We start from the raw sequence: 16,181 nt of genomic DNA, 5'->3' as shown, positions 1-16,181 counted from the left end.
ACGAAAGGGGGGAGGAGCGCCCCCCACCAAGCGTCTCCCAAGGGACCCCGCAGCTTCCTAAGAAGCGCGCCCCCTACCCGTGGCCTTGCGGTTGGCCAAACCTCCCCGCCGTTCCGCGGGAAAGGGGTACCGCCCGCATTTTGCCCAGCTCGCCATCTCGCCAAAGTGTCCGAGGCGCGTGTTCCGGTTTCGCTTGACCGACACCATTGGCGTCTTGGGCCCGAGCCACGGCGCCGGGTCGAGACCCCTCTCCCTCCCAGAGGCAGGGAGGGAGGGCAACGAAGTCTGCCTCGTCGAACTTGTCGTGCTTGACGTCGCCGGCGCCGTACTTGGTCGCCTGTCGGCAGAGCAGCTGCGGCGTGCCCGTGTCGTTGCGGTAGAGGGAGATGTCGAGGCACGAGGGCGCATGGCAGTGGCCGCCCGCGTAGATGAGGCTCTTGTTGTCGATGCTCCAGTGGTACGTGATCGTGTGCACGCACTCGCAGTCGGCGCCGAACCGGCTCGGCTGCTCCGGCGTGGGGCAGCTGCCGGTGCAGCTCGTGCCGGGCGTCGGGACGCCGAGAGGCCAGCTCGGGTAGCCCGGCAGCGGCACGGACGGCGTGGCGAAGGCGGGAGGCACGTCGTACTCCCCCGCGCTCGCCTCGGTCATGTAGTAGATGCGCTCGAGGTTGAGGTGGGACGCGCCGCCGCCAGACGGCGCAGCGGGGGCCTGGACCGCGGCGTGCGCGCGCGGCGCGGGCAGGTACTCTTCGAACCAGAAGCGGTACTTGTGGTGGTAACGGAGGAGCTCCGGCCGGACTGGCTGGTCCGCGTCGAGCATGATGCGGCCGTGGCCACAGCAGCGCAGCCCCCCCGCGTACGACATCGAGCTGCAGGTCGGGTTGCGCTGCTCGAGCAAATCGCCGAAAGGGTAGTGCGCCCCGGCCGCGTCGTGCCGCGGCGGGGCGCACTCCTTGACAAAGTGCGCGCAGCCCGTGCCTCCGTCGTGGCAGAGGTCGCCCCGGCCGCCTTGGTCGCAGACGCAGGTCGGCGCCCCGGCCGCGTCGGTCAGGGTGAGCGTGGCGTGGTGGTGCGCCTTGCGGTGTCCGAAGGGTTAGGGTTAGGGTTAGGGTTAGGGTTACGGTCAGGGTGAGCGTGGCGTGGTGATGCGCCTTGTGGTGCCCAAAGGCGTGAGGAGATATGCGGAGATGTGCGGAGATATGCGGAGATATGCGGAGATATGGGGAGAGTGGTGGTGCGCCTTGTGGTGCCCAAAGGCGTGAGGAGATATGCGGAGATATGCGGAGATATGCGGAGATATGGGGAGAGTGGTGGTGCGCCTTGTGGTGTCCAAAGGCGTGCGAGTAGCCGACCGCCGTGATCAGGTTGAGCGTCGTGTTTGCGGCGAGCGAGAAGGAGTAGTGGTCGTCCGTCCGCCCCTTGAGAGGCCGCGACATCTCCACCGTACGCACGCCGCCAGAGACCGAGTCGGAGAGGACGGTGACGGAGGCGGCGAGGCGCGTGCCCGCGCAGTGCTGCGCCTCCTCGCCGCACGTGCCTAAAGGACGCGTCCGAGGCGTGTCGCGGACGTGTCTCCGCACGAGCAGAGCCCCCACCCGCCGCGCGCGCCCAGCTTCTGCTCAAAGACCTCCTCCCCCGCCACCACGATCGTGTATGGCTGGTCGGCCATCACCAGCGCGTGGAGCCCCGCGCCGAACCAGCCGCCCGCCGGGCCGGAGAGAGTGAGCGTGGCGGCGTCCGAGGCGGCGTCGAGGGCGATGCCGAGCGTGACCCCGACGAGGGAGGTCACCTGCCCCACCCGCCTCGCGCCCGCCTCGCACGAGACCGCCGAGTGCGCCGTGTTGAAGGTGGCGGACGAGGCGCCGCGCGCGTCTCGCGAGACCGAGCAGCCGCGAGGCAGCGACGAGGAGTGCACCTGGGGGGGGGGGGGGGGGGAAGCGTGTCGTGGACGCGTCACCGACGAGGCGCGTGCTCGAGCAGCCGAGAGGGTGCGAGGAGGCGGTCTGCGCCGTCTCGTTGCGGATGGAGGTCGCGTTGACGCCGAGCTGGGCGACGGCGCCGAAGCACGCCTCCGCAGAGAGGACGTGCGCCTATGCGAGAGGGAGCGCGAACATCTCGCGGACACGCGGTCTTGGACTCGCCCTGCCGGGCCCGAGGCGCTGCAGCTCGCCGCCGCGCCGCACGCCCCGACGGCGACGCCCTTGAAGTCGTGTGTGAGCACGCGCGTGCGGCTGCCGCCCTTTCCTCCGTCTGGGTAAAAGGCGGGGTCGCCTCCGTACCGGCCGTTGCAGGGGCACTCGAGCAGCCCAGAGTAGTTTGTGGCGCCCGGCACCCCCCCCTTTGGGCCGCCCGGCACGAGGCCGGCCACAGCCAGGCCGTACCTCGCCTGGCGGTGCCAATGGGACGAGTCACCGACCGTGTGAAGAGAGGCCGGCCACAGCAAGGCCGTGCCTCGCCTGGCGGTGCCAATGGGACGAGTCACCGACCGTGTGAAGAGAGGCCGGCCACAGCAAGGCCGTGCCTCGCCTGGCGCGGCTCTGGGCCGGGCGTGAAGCCGTGCGGGCCGGAGCAGCGGGCCACGTCGTCCGGGGTGGCGCCGCAGTCGCGGTTCCGGATGTCGATCTGCATCGGCGTCGTGTGCCACGCCCTCGGCGAGTGGACCAGCTGCGCGAACCCGGCCGGGTAGCCGTGGAAGCTCTTGCGCGACTCGCCGCCGTTGCCCTCGGAGAACCACTGCGAGGAGGGGGCGCCGTCGGGAGAGGCGGCGGCGCCGGCACGGTGCCGCGCGACCATGCGCGTCGCCGCCCCGTGCGACGACACGTCGTTCGGGTCGACTGAGACGCGCTCCATCTCTGCGGCGGCGCCGAGGAGCCACGTCTCGTAGTGATGGTTGTCTGGCGGGCGGGCGGGCGGGCGGGGGGGGGGGGGGGGGCTCAGGGGAACCAAGAACGGGCGGAAACGGGGGTGGGCCCCGTACATGCCCAGTTGATGGGGACGGACACGTCCTTCTCCGGGTGGACGCCCGGCTTCCCCGTTGGCTGTACCATCACCTGGTCCATCTCGTACCCGACGATGGCCATCGTCTTATTGGCGAAGCGGCGGACAATCTCGGGCGGGATGGGGTGCGTGCCCATGTCCGTCCAGAATACCTCCGCGTAGTGCGTCGCAATCTCAGGCGACCAGACATCAAAGTACTCCAGGCCGCGCGAAGCGTAATCGTCGTTGAATGGCACGTCATGCCGGCCGCCGCTGCTGACCGAGTAGCGGCCGTTCATGTTGGCCGCGAGGGCGAAGATCGCTGCGAATGGCGGCATGCTCCCGCGTATGGAAGACCCGACGCACCCCGTCCGCTTCAGCGGCCGGAGGGGGCGGGCCGAATAAGAAAAACTTAGCAGCGGACCAACCTGACGGCAGTGCCCGCACTCTCACCCCCCCCCCCCCCCACACACGCAGGGGAGCTCGCGCCTCTATCGTACCTCTCAGTGGATGGGCGCAGCAAGCAGCGACGCCAGCATCCCACGAGCACACCCCTCCCTGCACCAAACCTGAGATCTCTCTCTCTCTCTCCAAACCTGCTGTGCGAGGCAGCGCCCGCACTCTCATCTCGCAAGCGGATGCCCTCCAGCACGAGCGAGGCGTGGAAGAGCAGCGTCGAGACGGCCGCGACGCGAGCGGCGATGTCGGCGGGGCTGTCGCAGCGAGAGAGAGCGCGCACGAGAAGCTCAAGGGCGGTACCTCTGGCTCTGCCTGTTCCTTCTGCAGCCGCCTCCAGCCGCGCAGGTAGGTAGGTTCTCCAGCCGCGCAGGAACAAGGAAGGTCGGCGTAGCGAGTGTCCAGTGTGCGGCGGCGGCGGCGGCGGCGGCGAGGCGGCGCGAGCGGCGTTGTGGGGGCGGGCATCGGCCATTCGCGAGAAAAAGAAATTTACCGCAGCCCTCGCACAACACTTGAGAATTGAGTGGGCACGGGACTGTGGCGCCACTGGCACTAACAGAGGAACAGAATTCCCGCGGGAGGGGGGCACCATGGAGGGATGCCGCGGGAAAAATCTTTCCCCTTTCTGTAGGCTTCGCGAAGAAGGAATGGATCTCATCCCGCGAGCGAGGCAGGCTGCAGGAAACTGTTGTGGAGGCTTACGGAGGAGCTGGCGCTTCTCTCTAAACCTCACGGCCGGCCTGCACCCACGCCTCGATCCTCTTCTCGGCAGCAGCTGGTTCTGCTGGTCGCCGCTGCCTAGGCAGCCGAATGCGCCCTTGCCCCAGGTAAAGACAGCGCCATTGGCGGTGAGGGCGAGGCAATAGTAGGCTCCCGCCAGCACGGCAACGACGCGCTGGCCAGCAAAGGCCTCGATCTTCTTGGGCAGCAGCTGGTTCTGCTCGTCGCCGTGGCCCAACCGGCCGTGCCCTCCATAGCCCCAGCTCCAGACGGCGCCGTCGGCGGTGAGGGCGAGGCTGTGGAGGGACCCAACCGACACAGCGACGACGCGCTGGCCAGCTAGGGCCTCGACCTTCTTCGGAAGCAGTTGAACCTGCTGGTCGCCGTGGCCCAGCTTGCCAAGGCCTCCACCGCCCCAGCTCCACACGGCCCCGTCGGCGGTGAGGGCGAGGCTGTGCGCAGCTCCCGCCGACACAGCGACGACGCGCTGGTCAGCGAAGGCCTCGACCTTCTTGGGCAGCAGCTGGTCCTGCTGGTCGCCGTGGCCCAACCGGCCTACGCCCCCCCGCGGCCCCAGCCCCAGACGGCGCCGTCGGCGGTGAGGGCGAGGTCGTGCGCGAATCCCGCCGAGACAGCGACGACGCGCTTCCCCGCCAAGGCCTCGATCTTCTTGGGCAGCAGCTGGTCCTGCTCGTCGCCGTGGCCCAACGTTCCTGCGCCCCAGCTCCAAAGACTGCCGGCGGTGATGGCGAGGCTGTGGTACGATCCAGCCGACACAGCGACGATGCGCTGCCCAGTTAACGCTTCGACCTTCTTTGGCTGCAGCTGCCCCTGCTCCTGCCGCTCACCGTGACCTAGCTGGCCAAAGCCTCTCTGACCCCAGCTCCAGACAGCACCGTCGGCGGTGATGGTCAAACTGTGGAAAGGCCCAGCCGACACGCTCACGGCGCACTCGCCACCCAGCATCGACGGGAGGCGGGTCGGCGTGTTGAGCCGCGCCACGCCCTCGCCGTGACCGAGGAGCGATGGGTTGAAGGGCTGGAGCAGCCCTGGAGCGTAGGACGGCGCTGACCCGCACGACGACAGCCGCCCCTCGCCGTCGATGAAGAGGCTGTGCTGATCGCCTGCCGCCGCATTCACCGGCGGGTTGGACTCGCACAGCAGCGCAGCAAAGCACAGCCACCGCACGGCGCAGCCCTCGCCCTCTGGCTGCGCCGGCAGCTCAAAGCCGCGCTCTTGCGCCCACAAGCGGATGCCCTCCTCCGCGAGTGAGGCGTGAAAGAGCAGCGAGACGGCCGCAACGCGAGCGATGTCGGCGGGGTCGCAGCGAGAGACGACGCGCGCGAGAAGCTCAAGGGGCACCAGGTCGGTGAGGGGGCAGTGCGCGGCGGCGGCGGCGGCGCGAGCCGTTTGGGGGGTTTATCGCAAGAAAAAGAGTTCACTGAGGGGGGGAAAGAGCCCGAGATCGACAACTAACGTGCTCTCAGCGGACCAAACATGATCTGCGAGGCAGCGCTCGCACTCTCATGACTCATCTCTCTCTCCCCCCCCACACGCACGCGAGCTCGCGCCTCTATCGTACCTCTCAGTGGGGTGGGGGCCGCAGCAAGCAGCGACGCCACGAGCACACCCCTGCACCTCCCGCTGACGTTTTGTCTCCTCGCCAGAGGCGCGGTCGAGTCGCGCGCCCTCGTCGATGTGGCGGATAGCGGTACTGTACAGTATAGGAGTCTCGCCACTCTCGGCTCTCGCCTCTCGGCGGTTGCTAGGCCTAGGGCGGTTGGCGCAGGGGCGGCTGACGCGTGACGGCGGCGGCGGTACGTCTCTTCACTCTCGGCCTGCTTCTCATCAACGTGCTCGGAGCTCGCGCAGGCAAGCAATTACTCGGTCCGCTGGAGCCGACGCTATATGCCGCGGGCATGGGGTTCGGAGCACTAACGGCATGCCAGGTATGGCGAGCGTGCTTATGCCGTGCGTCTGGCCGCGGAGAAAAGGAATCAAGCGTTCATGGATGGAACGAGTACGCAGAGGGCTGAAGGCATCATTCTGCGCTCAGGTGGCGGCAGCCAACTCGCACACGGACATGCAGCAGCCTGTCGAGCTCGCAAGCACGCAAGCCAAGAGACTAGGCGGCAAAGAGTTCCGAGCCCAGCTTAGCTAGGGGAGAAAGACGTGTGCGAGCACGTTTGCAGTGTGCAGCTATCAAGGCACAATGTCGCGCCACCATCTTCGCGCACTAGACCGCAGAGACGTCGGCCGAACGCCCATCTCAGAGGAGATTGAGCCAGCGCGAGGGCAGGAGGTCGTCGTGCAAGTACAGCTTATCGCGCCGAGTCGCATCGTCAGCCGCAGCTGCTTTGGCCCTGGTCGGCTCCTTGACGACTCGGCCCTTTGTCCAGCGCTCTGGCAGCAGCTCACTTGGTTCATCGCCGCCTGCCATCATCGCCCCAGCTGGCGCGCGGGTCGCTCGGACGGGAAGCTTGCGCATGGCGGTGCGTGCGTCGATTGAGTCAGCGGACAGGCAGAGGAGAATTAGCAGGGAGAAGACGAGACGGAGCATTGTGGACGAGCTCTGCTGTGGAGCGCTCTGCTGTGGAGCGGAGTGGACGAGCGAGGACTGATGAGTCTCGTCACGCGCGCTCGTTTTCTTTTTCTAGTGCGCGCCAGTCCCGTGCCCAGTGTTGTGCGAGGGAGTTTTGTTGTAAAATTCGTTTTCTTCTCCTCAAATCCAGGGAAAATCTCTTCTCCTCGCCAGAGGCGCGGTCGAGTCGCGCACCCTCGTCGATGTGGCGGATATGGGTGGGAGTCACCAGGGAGTCACGGCCACTCTCTCTCGCCTCTCGGCGGTTGGCGCAGGGGCGGCTGACGGCGGCGGCGGCGGCGGTGGTACGTTTTCGGCCTGCTTCTCATCATCGTGCTCGGAACTCCACGCAGTCAAGCAATTACTCGGTCCGCTGGAGCCGGGGTTCGCGGAGCACTAACTAATGGTCACACAGACAGGGTTGCCAGGTGAGAGCGAATGGCGCGGTTCACGCCTCGCACAACAGAGAGAGAGATGCGCTCTGCATGGTGGGACATAAAAGAGAGCGAGTACTTGGGCGAGTAGGCCGTGCGGTCGACGCTGCCGCTTGACTTCATTCACCTCATCGCATCCTCCCGGGCCAGCGTGGGGTTCCGCGAGGTCGACCTTGTACCCCTCGTTGTACTGCCGGGTGGCGGGTGAGCTCTGGTTTCTCCTTGTCACCGTGCACGACCGGCGCGTTGGCTGGGGCGCGCATCGCGTCCGCCCAGGCGGCGAGGACGCCGTCGTGGGGCCGCCGGTGGTTGTTTTGCACAGTTCGCGAACCACACAGTTCGCGAACCATCCGTGAACCGAGACCCAGAAACTCGAACCAGCGCGCGGCGAAAGCCGGAACGAATGTGCAAGCACGAGAAGGACTATGAGCCCGGCAAGTAGGTTGGTGGGGGCGGTTCACGATCCAGTTCTCGCGAACCCAGTTCGCGAACCGCCGCGCGAACTTGGTGGGGGCGGTTCACGAACCAGTTCGCGAACCCAGTTCGCGAACCGGCGGTTCACCGCCGGTTCGCCAGACTCGGTTCGTTCACGGTTCACGGTTCGCGGCGGGTGTCGCGGGAGGAGTCGGTTCACGGATCACGGTTCACGGACTTGGGGTGGGGGCTAGTCGGTTCACGGTTCGGGGTTCACGGACTCGGGGCGGGGGCTAGTTGGTTCACGGTTCACGGTTCACGATTCCGGCGTGAACTGAGACGGCTGGATAGGGGATTCTGATATCGCATCTACATCGCTCTTCATTTTCAGCTCACCGCGATTTCTTCTTTCGGCCTCGAAGTTGTGACGATCGAGTCTATCGCCACTGCCCTCCCGAGTTCCTCATTGTAACGTCTCATCTGGCCGCGACGCACATGCTCGTTCTCTTCTACGATCGCGCGGCTCGTCTGCTGCAGCCCATTCGCGACGCGGCCCAGTCCGACTGGCAGCTGGAGGAGTGGCGCCTCGGTGATTCAGCAGCGCGGCTGGAAGAGCTGCTCGCATTGGCGGTTGTCATTGTGGCCGGGCCTGGGTTTCCAGCCTCGGCGCTCGGAAAGACGCGCAACCTAAGGCTTCTCCAGTGTGCCAGCGCCGGATACGAGTGGATCGACTTTGACGCGGTGCCACCCACAGCTCACGTCTGCAACACCTCCTCAATGGATGCTTCGATCGCAGAATACGTGCTCTGCGCAATCCTAGAGTGGCAGGTGGGCTGCATGCGGGCCGACCGCGCCCTGCGGGCAGCGCGCTGCATTGTCCCCCCCTTTGGCGCGCCAGGCCAGCGCGGGCTCGCTCCCTTTCATGGCGAGGCAGGCGGCAAGACGCTTGGCATTGTGGGCCTCGGCGCCATCGGCGAGCAGGTGGCGCGCCGTGCGGCGGCGCTTGACATGCGCGTGCTCGCCACGACAGGGAGGCCTCGCCGGGCGACGCAGCCGCTGCCGCAAGGTGTTGCATGGCGCGGCGCGGGCGACGGGGCCGACCTAGAGCGGCTCCTGCGCGAGAGCGACTTTGTCGTGCTCTGTTGCGCTCTCACGCCCGCGACACGCGGCCTCATCGACGAGCGCCGGTGTGCGCACCACCCTCGCTGCTACGCGACCCACTGACCCCACTGGGTTGCTCCTCAGACTCGCGTTGCTCAAGCCGACCGCCGTGCTCATCAACGTCGGACGCGGCGCTCCGCCGACTAAACCCCACGCAGGCGCCTCGCCCTCTGCCTCCAACCCGCCTCTCTCGCATCTCGCGTGTAGGCGGCCTATGCGAGGAGCGGCCGCTGTACGAAGCCGTGCGAGATCGGCGCATCGGGGGGGCGGTGCTCGACGTGTGGTGGCAATATCCCAGCGTGGAGAGCGGCGAGACGTGGCCGTCTCAGTTTCCATTCCACGAGCTGACCAATGTGGTCATGACGCCGCACTGTTCCGGATGGACGGCGGAGCAAGAGGTGCGCAAGAGGGAGCAGGTCGTGAGCAACATCGCCGCAGTCGCTTCCGGCGAGCTGCCCTTGCACTGCCTGCGGCAGGCTATTAGATAGGTGTCAGTGTCGGCTGCCGCGCGCATATGCACGAATCATGAGAGTTGAGACCCGCCCGCCCGTCGGACCGCCTCCCATTCGCTTACGTGTGGATATTTTGTGATTGATATTTTGTGACTGATCCGCGCTGACGGCTCGGTATAAACAACACTAATGGACAAAAGTAGTGAACAAGAATGTGCGCAGAGCCAGACGTGTGTGCGGTGGCGGGGGGAAAGAGAGACGTGGTCCGCAAGGACTCACCACACGAGGCATCATACCAGAACCCAAAATTGACCGTGGCGAGTCGGATCGCGTGTCGAGGTCGTGGCTTCGTCTGGCGAGGCTGGTCCCTCGCGCTCGATTGCGCACTCCTCGCCATGGCTGTGTCTGCTGATCCACGGGTGCTGGAGCACCGTGGCGACAGAGGGCCGTTCGCGAGGGTTGAGGGCGAGGAGCGAATCGATCAGGCTGATTGCGCCGACGGAGAGATTGCACCACCGAGGTGGGAACCAGCCGAAGATGGCTCTCGTCGCCGATCGGCCCTCCTCTTGGGCGCGCCGCAGCACCCTCACCTGACTCGCGAATCGCCGCTGGTCTGCTGCAAAGGGCATGAAGCCGCCGAGCATCGCCACAAGGCAGACCCCCAGAGACCAGACATCCGCGGCGAACTCCCACATCCACAAGGCGACAAGGAAAGAAAAGAAAAACTCATTCTCTTGCGCGCTCGTTCCTCTTGCTCTGCCAGTCCAGTTGATCGAGACGGCGCGGGATGGCGCTGAGCGAAGCCGTGATCGCCGAGGCGCGCGCCAACCCGTGGCCGTTTGCAAAGGGCCACGGCCACCTCCACGTGCAGTGGAAAAACGGCCTCGACGGCAACAAGCAGTGCCTCGACGCTGCCATCTTGCGAGGCGAGTTCTCCGCTGCACAGGCGCTCCACCGCCTGACGGTTGGCATGCTCAACCTGGACGGGTCTCGCAACGGCCCACAGCGGCCGACGCTCTCCAGCAAGTGGGCGTCGGGAGGACGAGCGGCTGCTGCGGTCAGCGCCCACGTGGAGGCGCTCCGGCTGCACCTGGCGCAGCGAGTGGCTGCCGACATCGCACGCGCAGGCACCGCCGGCACCGCCGCAGGCACCGCCGGCACCGCCGCAGGCACCGCCGGCACCGCCGCAGCGACTTCCGACGGCGCCGAGGCGATCGACCTCACCGCCAGCGACGACGAGCCGCCGCCGCCGCCTCCGCCTGCCGCCCTGCAGCGTGACGGCGACGCCGCCTCGCTTGCGCTGGCGCGGCGGCTGCAGGCGGACGAGAGTCGGGCCGAGGTTCCTGGACGAGGCGCCGAGGCTGACCCGAGGTTGGATGCCCTCAGGCGGAGTCTGACGCGGAGCTCGCCGCCTCGGTGGCCGGGCGGGAGGGGGCGGCGTCATCTCGCGGTTTGCGGCCGAGAGCTGTCCGTACGCGTGCATGACACGTCCGTCGCATGTCCGGTAGTCGCCCTCCGACAGCGGCAAGCGGCCGTGCCGCCGCGTGCGCGGGTGACAGAAGGACTACGACGCGGACGGCAACCACACGCTGCAGCACGCGGGCTGGGGCACGAGCTCGAACCGGCAGGCGGATGAGAGGGGGCGGTGGGGGAGAGAGGGCGGAGGGAGCGAGGCTCCTCCTCCTCACCGCTCGAGCCGTGACCAGGCGGCGGTGTGCTGCGTGGAGAGGGCGAAGACAGACCGCTCCTGCTGCCGCGTGTGTGGGGAGCCGATCGAGGCGGGAGAGCTGCGGATCGGGCGACAGACCGCGCCGCTGCGGGCCGCTCTGCCAGCAGGACACTCCGTGGCACCTCTGCGCCCGCGTCGCGTGTAGGCGACCGGAGAAGAAGCGCGGGAAGCCGATTGTGGGCTGGTGCCTCGCTAGCCGCGTGGCGGCGAGGCGGGAAGAAGAAGACTCACGTCTGGGCGCGCGAGCAGGTACCACGTCCGCTGCTCGAGGCCGCTGCCAGGCGAAGACGAGTGGGCGGGCGTGGAGGGGTGGCTCGCTTAGCCGAGATGCGGCCGAGATGCGGTCGAGATGCGGCCGAGGTGCGGCCGAGGAGCGGCCGAGGTGCGGCCGAGATGCAGCTCAGAAGCGTCCCCGACGCTTGCGTGGCGCGGCCTTGGCAGGTGGCTCTCCCTCTCCCCGCCAGAGCAGCGCCGGCTGCTCGACGCGCAGTGAGGCGGCTGCGCGCCGCCCTCCCCTCCCGAGCCGGCGAGATGAGGCGCACCCCGCAAAATTGCACTGGCACGCAGTGCAGGCGGCGGTGGGCGGAGAGACGCACGGCTTGGGCGGTGGGGAGGGGAGCGCAGGAGCGGCGCCCGGCCGTGCTGTGGCTTTTGCGCTCTTGGGGCAGGGGGGGATGCGGTCTCGGTTTTGCCATTCGGTTGTGCGTACGCGGGCAGCGGTTTACGTTTGCTGGGGCTCTGTACTTGTGTGGGGCGCGCATGCACACACCTATTCACTACGTTGCACTACCACCTTCGTACACACATGAACACATGTTGTACAAGCGATCGTGCTCCAGCCTCAGCCCTCACCCGCCTCTTCCTCTTGAGACCGCTCTGCGCGGGAACCGGGAAGGCGGGCATAGCGCTTAGCGGGTGGGGGTAGGCCCTAAAACCCGGCGGGAGGGGTAGGGCTATATCCGCGATAGAGCTAGAGGGCTCAACCCAACCACCCCTCCACCCCTCCACCCTCCAGCCTCCACACCCCTCCACCCTCCCGGAGCGAGAGGGGTCCGTCCTCGAGCCCTCCCACTTCCACCCCTCCGACCGGAGGGCTCGCCAGCCCACAGGGCTGGAGGGGTCCCCGTCGGATCGGCGTCGGGAGAACTCCACAGGGTCCCATAGGGCTAGCGCGCTGGGAGGGTGGAGCGGTCCACCGGGATTCCGGGAGGGAGAGGGATCAGGAGGGCTGGGCGAGGCGGGAGGGGTGGCGGGGTCCAGGAGGGCTCGCCGCCCCCCCGAGCTCGGGTGATAGGCAAGAGGGCTCGGGCGCCGGGTGGGCTCGGAGGGACGGTCGTACAAAGGGAGGATCTTCGTGGCGGGAGGGCTCGAGAGGGGTCGGAAGGGCCTCCGGGAGGGGTCGCAAAAAAAGAATGGCGCGGATCTTCCGAGAGTGCCCGCCACGAGGCCGAGAGGGGTGTGGAGGGCTGGAGGGCTGCAGGCCTGCTGAATCCGCCCATGGACGCGGGTCAACCGGCGACGGCGCCCGTGATCGAGGGACCGGCGACGGCGAATGAGCTGGACTCTGAGCTTCGGGACGGCGAGTCGCAGCCATCCGAGCCGAGCCCGCTGCCGAGCGCAGCGGAGGTTCCAGAGAAGCCGGGCCTCACGCAAGCAGTGGAGCAGGGCTGCTACGACGCGGTCCGTGAGTTCGCCAAGGATTTTATGATCAGCTTGACGGAACAGCTTTCAACGGAGGCTGTCGCCAAGGAGACGGAGGCGACTTGGCAGCAGCTGGCTGATGACGGCGACGAGCTCGCCATGCAGCTCGCGCACATCGCAAGCGCTATCAAAGGCGTGCCCATATCGGCGGTTGCAACCGTTCTGGAGGCGTCGGCTGAGGCGCTTTTGCGCTCCGTCAACATGGTTGTTTCCACCTCCGCCAATGGCGAGAAGCGCACCCCTTTCTCTGCCTACTCGTCGTGCTATCGGTCTATGGTTGCAGGGTGCGTCACACTCCACTCTCATTCCCTCACACCTACACACATTGCAGTCACTCGTAAGCATATGACACAGGACCGGATCGGCCAAGTCTCTGCTCTTCAAGGCGATTGCCCCGCAAGCCCTTGTCCCGACCGTCGTAGCCGAGATTCTGCGGCCTGAGCACGGGCAAAAGGAGGCGCCCGCCGCGCTCCGGGAGGCGGTCGCCTATCACCCGCGCGAGACAAACGGCGACCTCAAGGGCTTGATGACGGCCGGCACCGCCTCCTGTGCGCTTCTCATTGAGCACCACCCTTCCTCCCTCTTCGCCACCCACCCGTTGCTGCGTGCCTGCGGCTCATGAACAAGCTCGTCGCTTTCCCAGAGCTGTGGCGCCTCCTTATGTCCGTCCCTGAGGGCCAGGAGTGGGTTGCCAACATCGAAGGGTCGAAGTCGTCGGGCGAGCTCTCCGCCTGGACCAAGTTTTGGGACGCCGGCGAGGAGGTCGCCAAGGGCACCGGTGTCACCGACATCAAGCGCATGCACTTTATGATGTCGCTGCTGCTCATGACGCAGCACGAGTCGGTCTTGCGCATGGCTAAGATGGAGGACAAGAACAAGAACGGGCTCTTCGGCCGTTTCCTCATCACCTTCTACGAGAAGGACGCCTTCGACTTCTCCTCCATTCTCGGTGCCCCGGCTACAAGGACCTGCTGTCGGACGAGGGCAAGCAGAAAATGGCGCCGCTGATCGGCGCGCTCACGGAGCGGGCGATGAAGCTCCTGATGGCGGCGTGGGTTGCGGCCGAGTTCCCGCCGCTCTCGGTCCTCTCAGCGTATCAGGAGCACACGCTCGACACGGCTGCGCGGCGGGCCAAGGCGGCGGCTGCGCGGCGGGCCGAGGCGGCGGGCGAGGAGGGCGAGGAGGGCGAGGAGGCGGCGCAGGCCAGCGAGGAGGACGAGGAGCCGACCGCGTCGCAGCTCTCTGCGGCGGGGGCTGACTACAGCGTCCTCAACTACGCGGACATCAACAATGGCACAGGCGTGCAGGGGGTGGACCGGGCGCCGCGCTCTCGGAGGAGGTCCAGCCAGTCCTTATTTTGTATTTTACACCTAGTCCTCCGGCTGATCTGGGGTGCCGGCAGGAGCTAAGAAACCACGGCGTGGGGTGGGTGAGGGGTGTGAAAAGGCTTAGAAACGGCGGCGTGCCAGATCTTGTTTTCTCAAAATGGACAATGCCCGCAACAGAAGACTCTGTAGTGTGTAGAGCGGCAAGCAGCAAGACCAAGAGCGCGCCGTCGCGTACCGCTCCGCCATCGCCCAGGCGATGCCGCGCTTCATCGAGCTCGCGCAAGCGTGCGGCGCGGGGTCCGCCGTGCCTCGCACGGCGCACATGGAATACGTCGGGGCGGTCCGTCGCATCGCTCAGCTCGAGGCGCTGCGAAAGAGGGAGCAGCGGAAGCGGCGGCACACCTCCTTACCTCGGCCGCCTCGACCTCTCGGATGCCGAAGTTGACGCGGTCAACAGCGTGAGGCTCGGCTGAGGGGCGGCTCCTCTCCCGCACCCGCTGTACGTACGAGTGGGCGGCTGGGGGGGGGGCGAGATGCCTCTCGGCGCGATCCGCAAGGAGGCGGCCGAGGAGGCTGGCGTGCCGCCGCGGCTGGCAGGCGCGATCCAGCCGGCGGGCGGAGTTTGCTACACCGGGTTTGACGAGACGGGGTGGGCCCTCAAGCGCGATGTGCTATACACCTTCGACCTGCGCTGCGGTGACGACTTCGTGCCGCGCGCTGTCGACGGGGAGGTCGAGGAATTTTCGCTCACGCCCATGGATGAGGTGGCGCGGCTGGTCGAGCGGCAGGCGGGCGAGAGGCTGTTCAAGCCGAACGTGGCCGTCGTCATCGCTGACTTTCTGCTGCGGCGCGGCTTCGTGTCACCCGACGACGACGGCTACCTCGAGCTGCTCGCGGAGCTGCGGAACGCCGAGCTGCTGCACCAGCAGCAGCATCATCACCAGCAGCAGCAGCAACAGAGAGAGGCAGTGCAGGCGCAGAAGCGCTCGCAGAGCGGCGCGCAGCGCCGCGCACGCCACGCTGCGGACCGTCGGACGAGCGCAGCGTACGTCGGCGGCGAGCCGCGTCGCCAGCCGTCTCGCGAGAGAGCGGCGCCGCCGCGTGCGCGCAGCAGCCGCCGCGGCAGAGGCGAGCCGCGGCGACGTCCGCACAACGGATAACTTCCATGGCGGTTAAAGGCCAAGGTAGGCCGCCTATTGAAATCGCCCGAAGCGCTAGCGCTTCGCTAGCGCAAGCTCGCACGGCCTCTCACGCTCCGCTGCTGCCCTCTTGGCGGCTCTCCGCCCGCCAGCTCGACCAACTCGACCGCCGAGAGGCTGGGATTGGCCGGCGGCGCGACGCGTGGCCTCTGCTGCGGCCATCTCGGACGCTCAAGCGGCGCCAGCCAGCGGCTCGGCCGCGCATCCTTCACACACGCCGCCACGACCAAGCTGAGCGGGCCCGGTGTCGAGTCATGGTGCGAGATGCATGTCAGGGGCGGCTGTGGCCACAGCAGGTCCACCAGACGGGCGTCAAAGCTTGCCGTCGGCGTGCTGTCGTGGCGAGAGCCGAGACCGCTGCAGAGGAGCCGAGTGCAGTGGCGAGCCAGAGGCTACCAGGGTCACCAGGTGGTAGCCCTTGCCCATTCTGAGCAGGGATGTGCTTTGATGGGGTTGTGCTTGAGCGTGTGTGAAGTGGGAGTGCGTGCCGGCGGTGTCTGTGGCTGAAACGGGCGTGTGTGAGGCTGCAGAGCCGTGGTATGAGCCAGAGTGAGCTTCATCACCCAAGATAAGTGCGGTTTGGGACGGCTCAGACTTGCTGCTGATGGGCCTGGGCCAGGAGAGCGACAGAGAAGGCGAGGTGGTGAGCTGGGAAGCCGCTTTGTCGGCACCTGGACGTGTCGCGATGAAGTGCCAAAAAGTACTATTTGCGGCTATTGCTCCAAACTTCGGGAGACAAGGCCTACATATTATGACTGCATCCATGAGCCTAGTGCATGAGGGCTGCGGGTCGGGACATTTCACGGTCGGTGGCGCCGACAATGACCTCCGTAATGCCCTCGCAATCGGCTCGGATGGGGTCCACCGGGGACAATCTCGGAGCCCTCTCCGTGGCATCACGAGCCGGTGTGAGCTTGAAGACCCGAGGTAAGTGCGGTTTAGGACAGCTCAGACCTGATACTGATGGGCCTGGGCCAGGAGAGCGACAGAGAAGGCGAGGTGGTGAGCTGAGAGCAGGAAATAGCGCTTC

The 16,181-nt window shown here is 67.0% G+C and overlaps 4 protein-coding genes across 4 annotated transcripts; 2 read left to right on the top strand and 2 right to left on the bottom strand.

Annotated features, from left to right (window-relative positions):
- Positions 1-57: 57 nt before the first annotated feature.
- On the bottom strand, positions 58-3,314 carry EMIHUDRAFT_454204 (hypothetical protein; the record flags this gene model as incomplete). The annotated part of the gene is made up of 8 exons (XM_005792861.1): positions 58-253; positions 330-1,075; positions 1,320-1,537; positions 1,609-1,915; positions 2,010-2,090; positions 2,222-2,386; positions 2,509-2,850; positions 3,051-3,314. The coding sequence occupies 8 exons, from the start codon at positions 3,312-3,314 to the stop codon at positions 58-60; spliced, it is 2,319 nt and encodes a 772-aa protein (XP_005792918.1).
- Positions 3,315-8,076: 4,762 nt separating this feature from the next.
- Positions 8,077-9,230, top strand: EMIHUDRAFT_108437 (hypothetical protein; the record flags this gene model as incomplete). The annotated part of the gene is made up of 2 exons (XM_005792860.1): positions 8,077-8,770; positions 8,950-9,230. 2 exons carry the CDS (start codon positions 8,077-8,079, stop codon positions 9,228-9,230), a joined length of 975 nt encoding a protein of 324 aa, XP_005792917.1.
- Positions 9,231-9,484: 254 nt separating this feature from the next.
- EMIHUDRAFT_222569 (hypothetical protein) lies at positions 9,485-9,889 on the bottom strand (the record flags this gene model as incomplete). The annotated part of the gene is made up of 1 exon (XM_005792859.1): positions 9,485-9,889. One exon carries the CDS (start codon positions 9,887-9,889, stop codon positions 9,485-9,487), a length of 405 nt encoding a protein of 134 aa, XP_005792916.1.
- Positions 9,890-14,485: 4,596 nt separating this feature from the next.
- Positions 14,486-15,128, top strand: EMIHUDRAFT_222565 (hypothetical protein; the record flags this gene model as incomplete). The annotated part of the gene is made up of 2 exons (XM_005792858.1): positions 14,486-14,811; positions 14,945-15,128. The coding sequence occupies 2 exons, from the start codon at positions 14,486-14,488 to the stop codon at positions 15,126-15,128; spliced, it is 510 nt and encodes a 169-aa protein (XP_005792915.1).
- Positions 15,129-16,181: the final 1,053 nt, after the last annotated feature.

The sequence above is a fragment of the Emiliania huxleyi genome, assembly GCF_000372725.1.
Source record: "Emiliania huxleyi CCMP1516 unplaced genomic scaffold EMIHUscaffold_104, whole genome shotgun sequence".
Lineage (NCBI taxonomy): Eukaryota > Haptophyta > Isochrysidales > Noelaerhabdaceae > Emiliania > Emiliania huxleyi.
The sequence above is the reverse complement of the archived record's forward strand: the minus strand, read 5'-3'. Positions and strand labels throughout refer to the sequence as shown.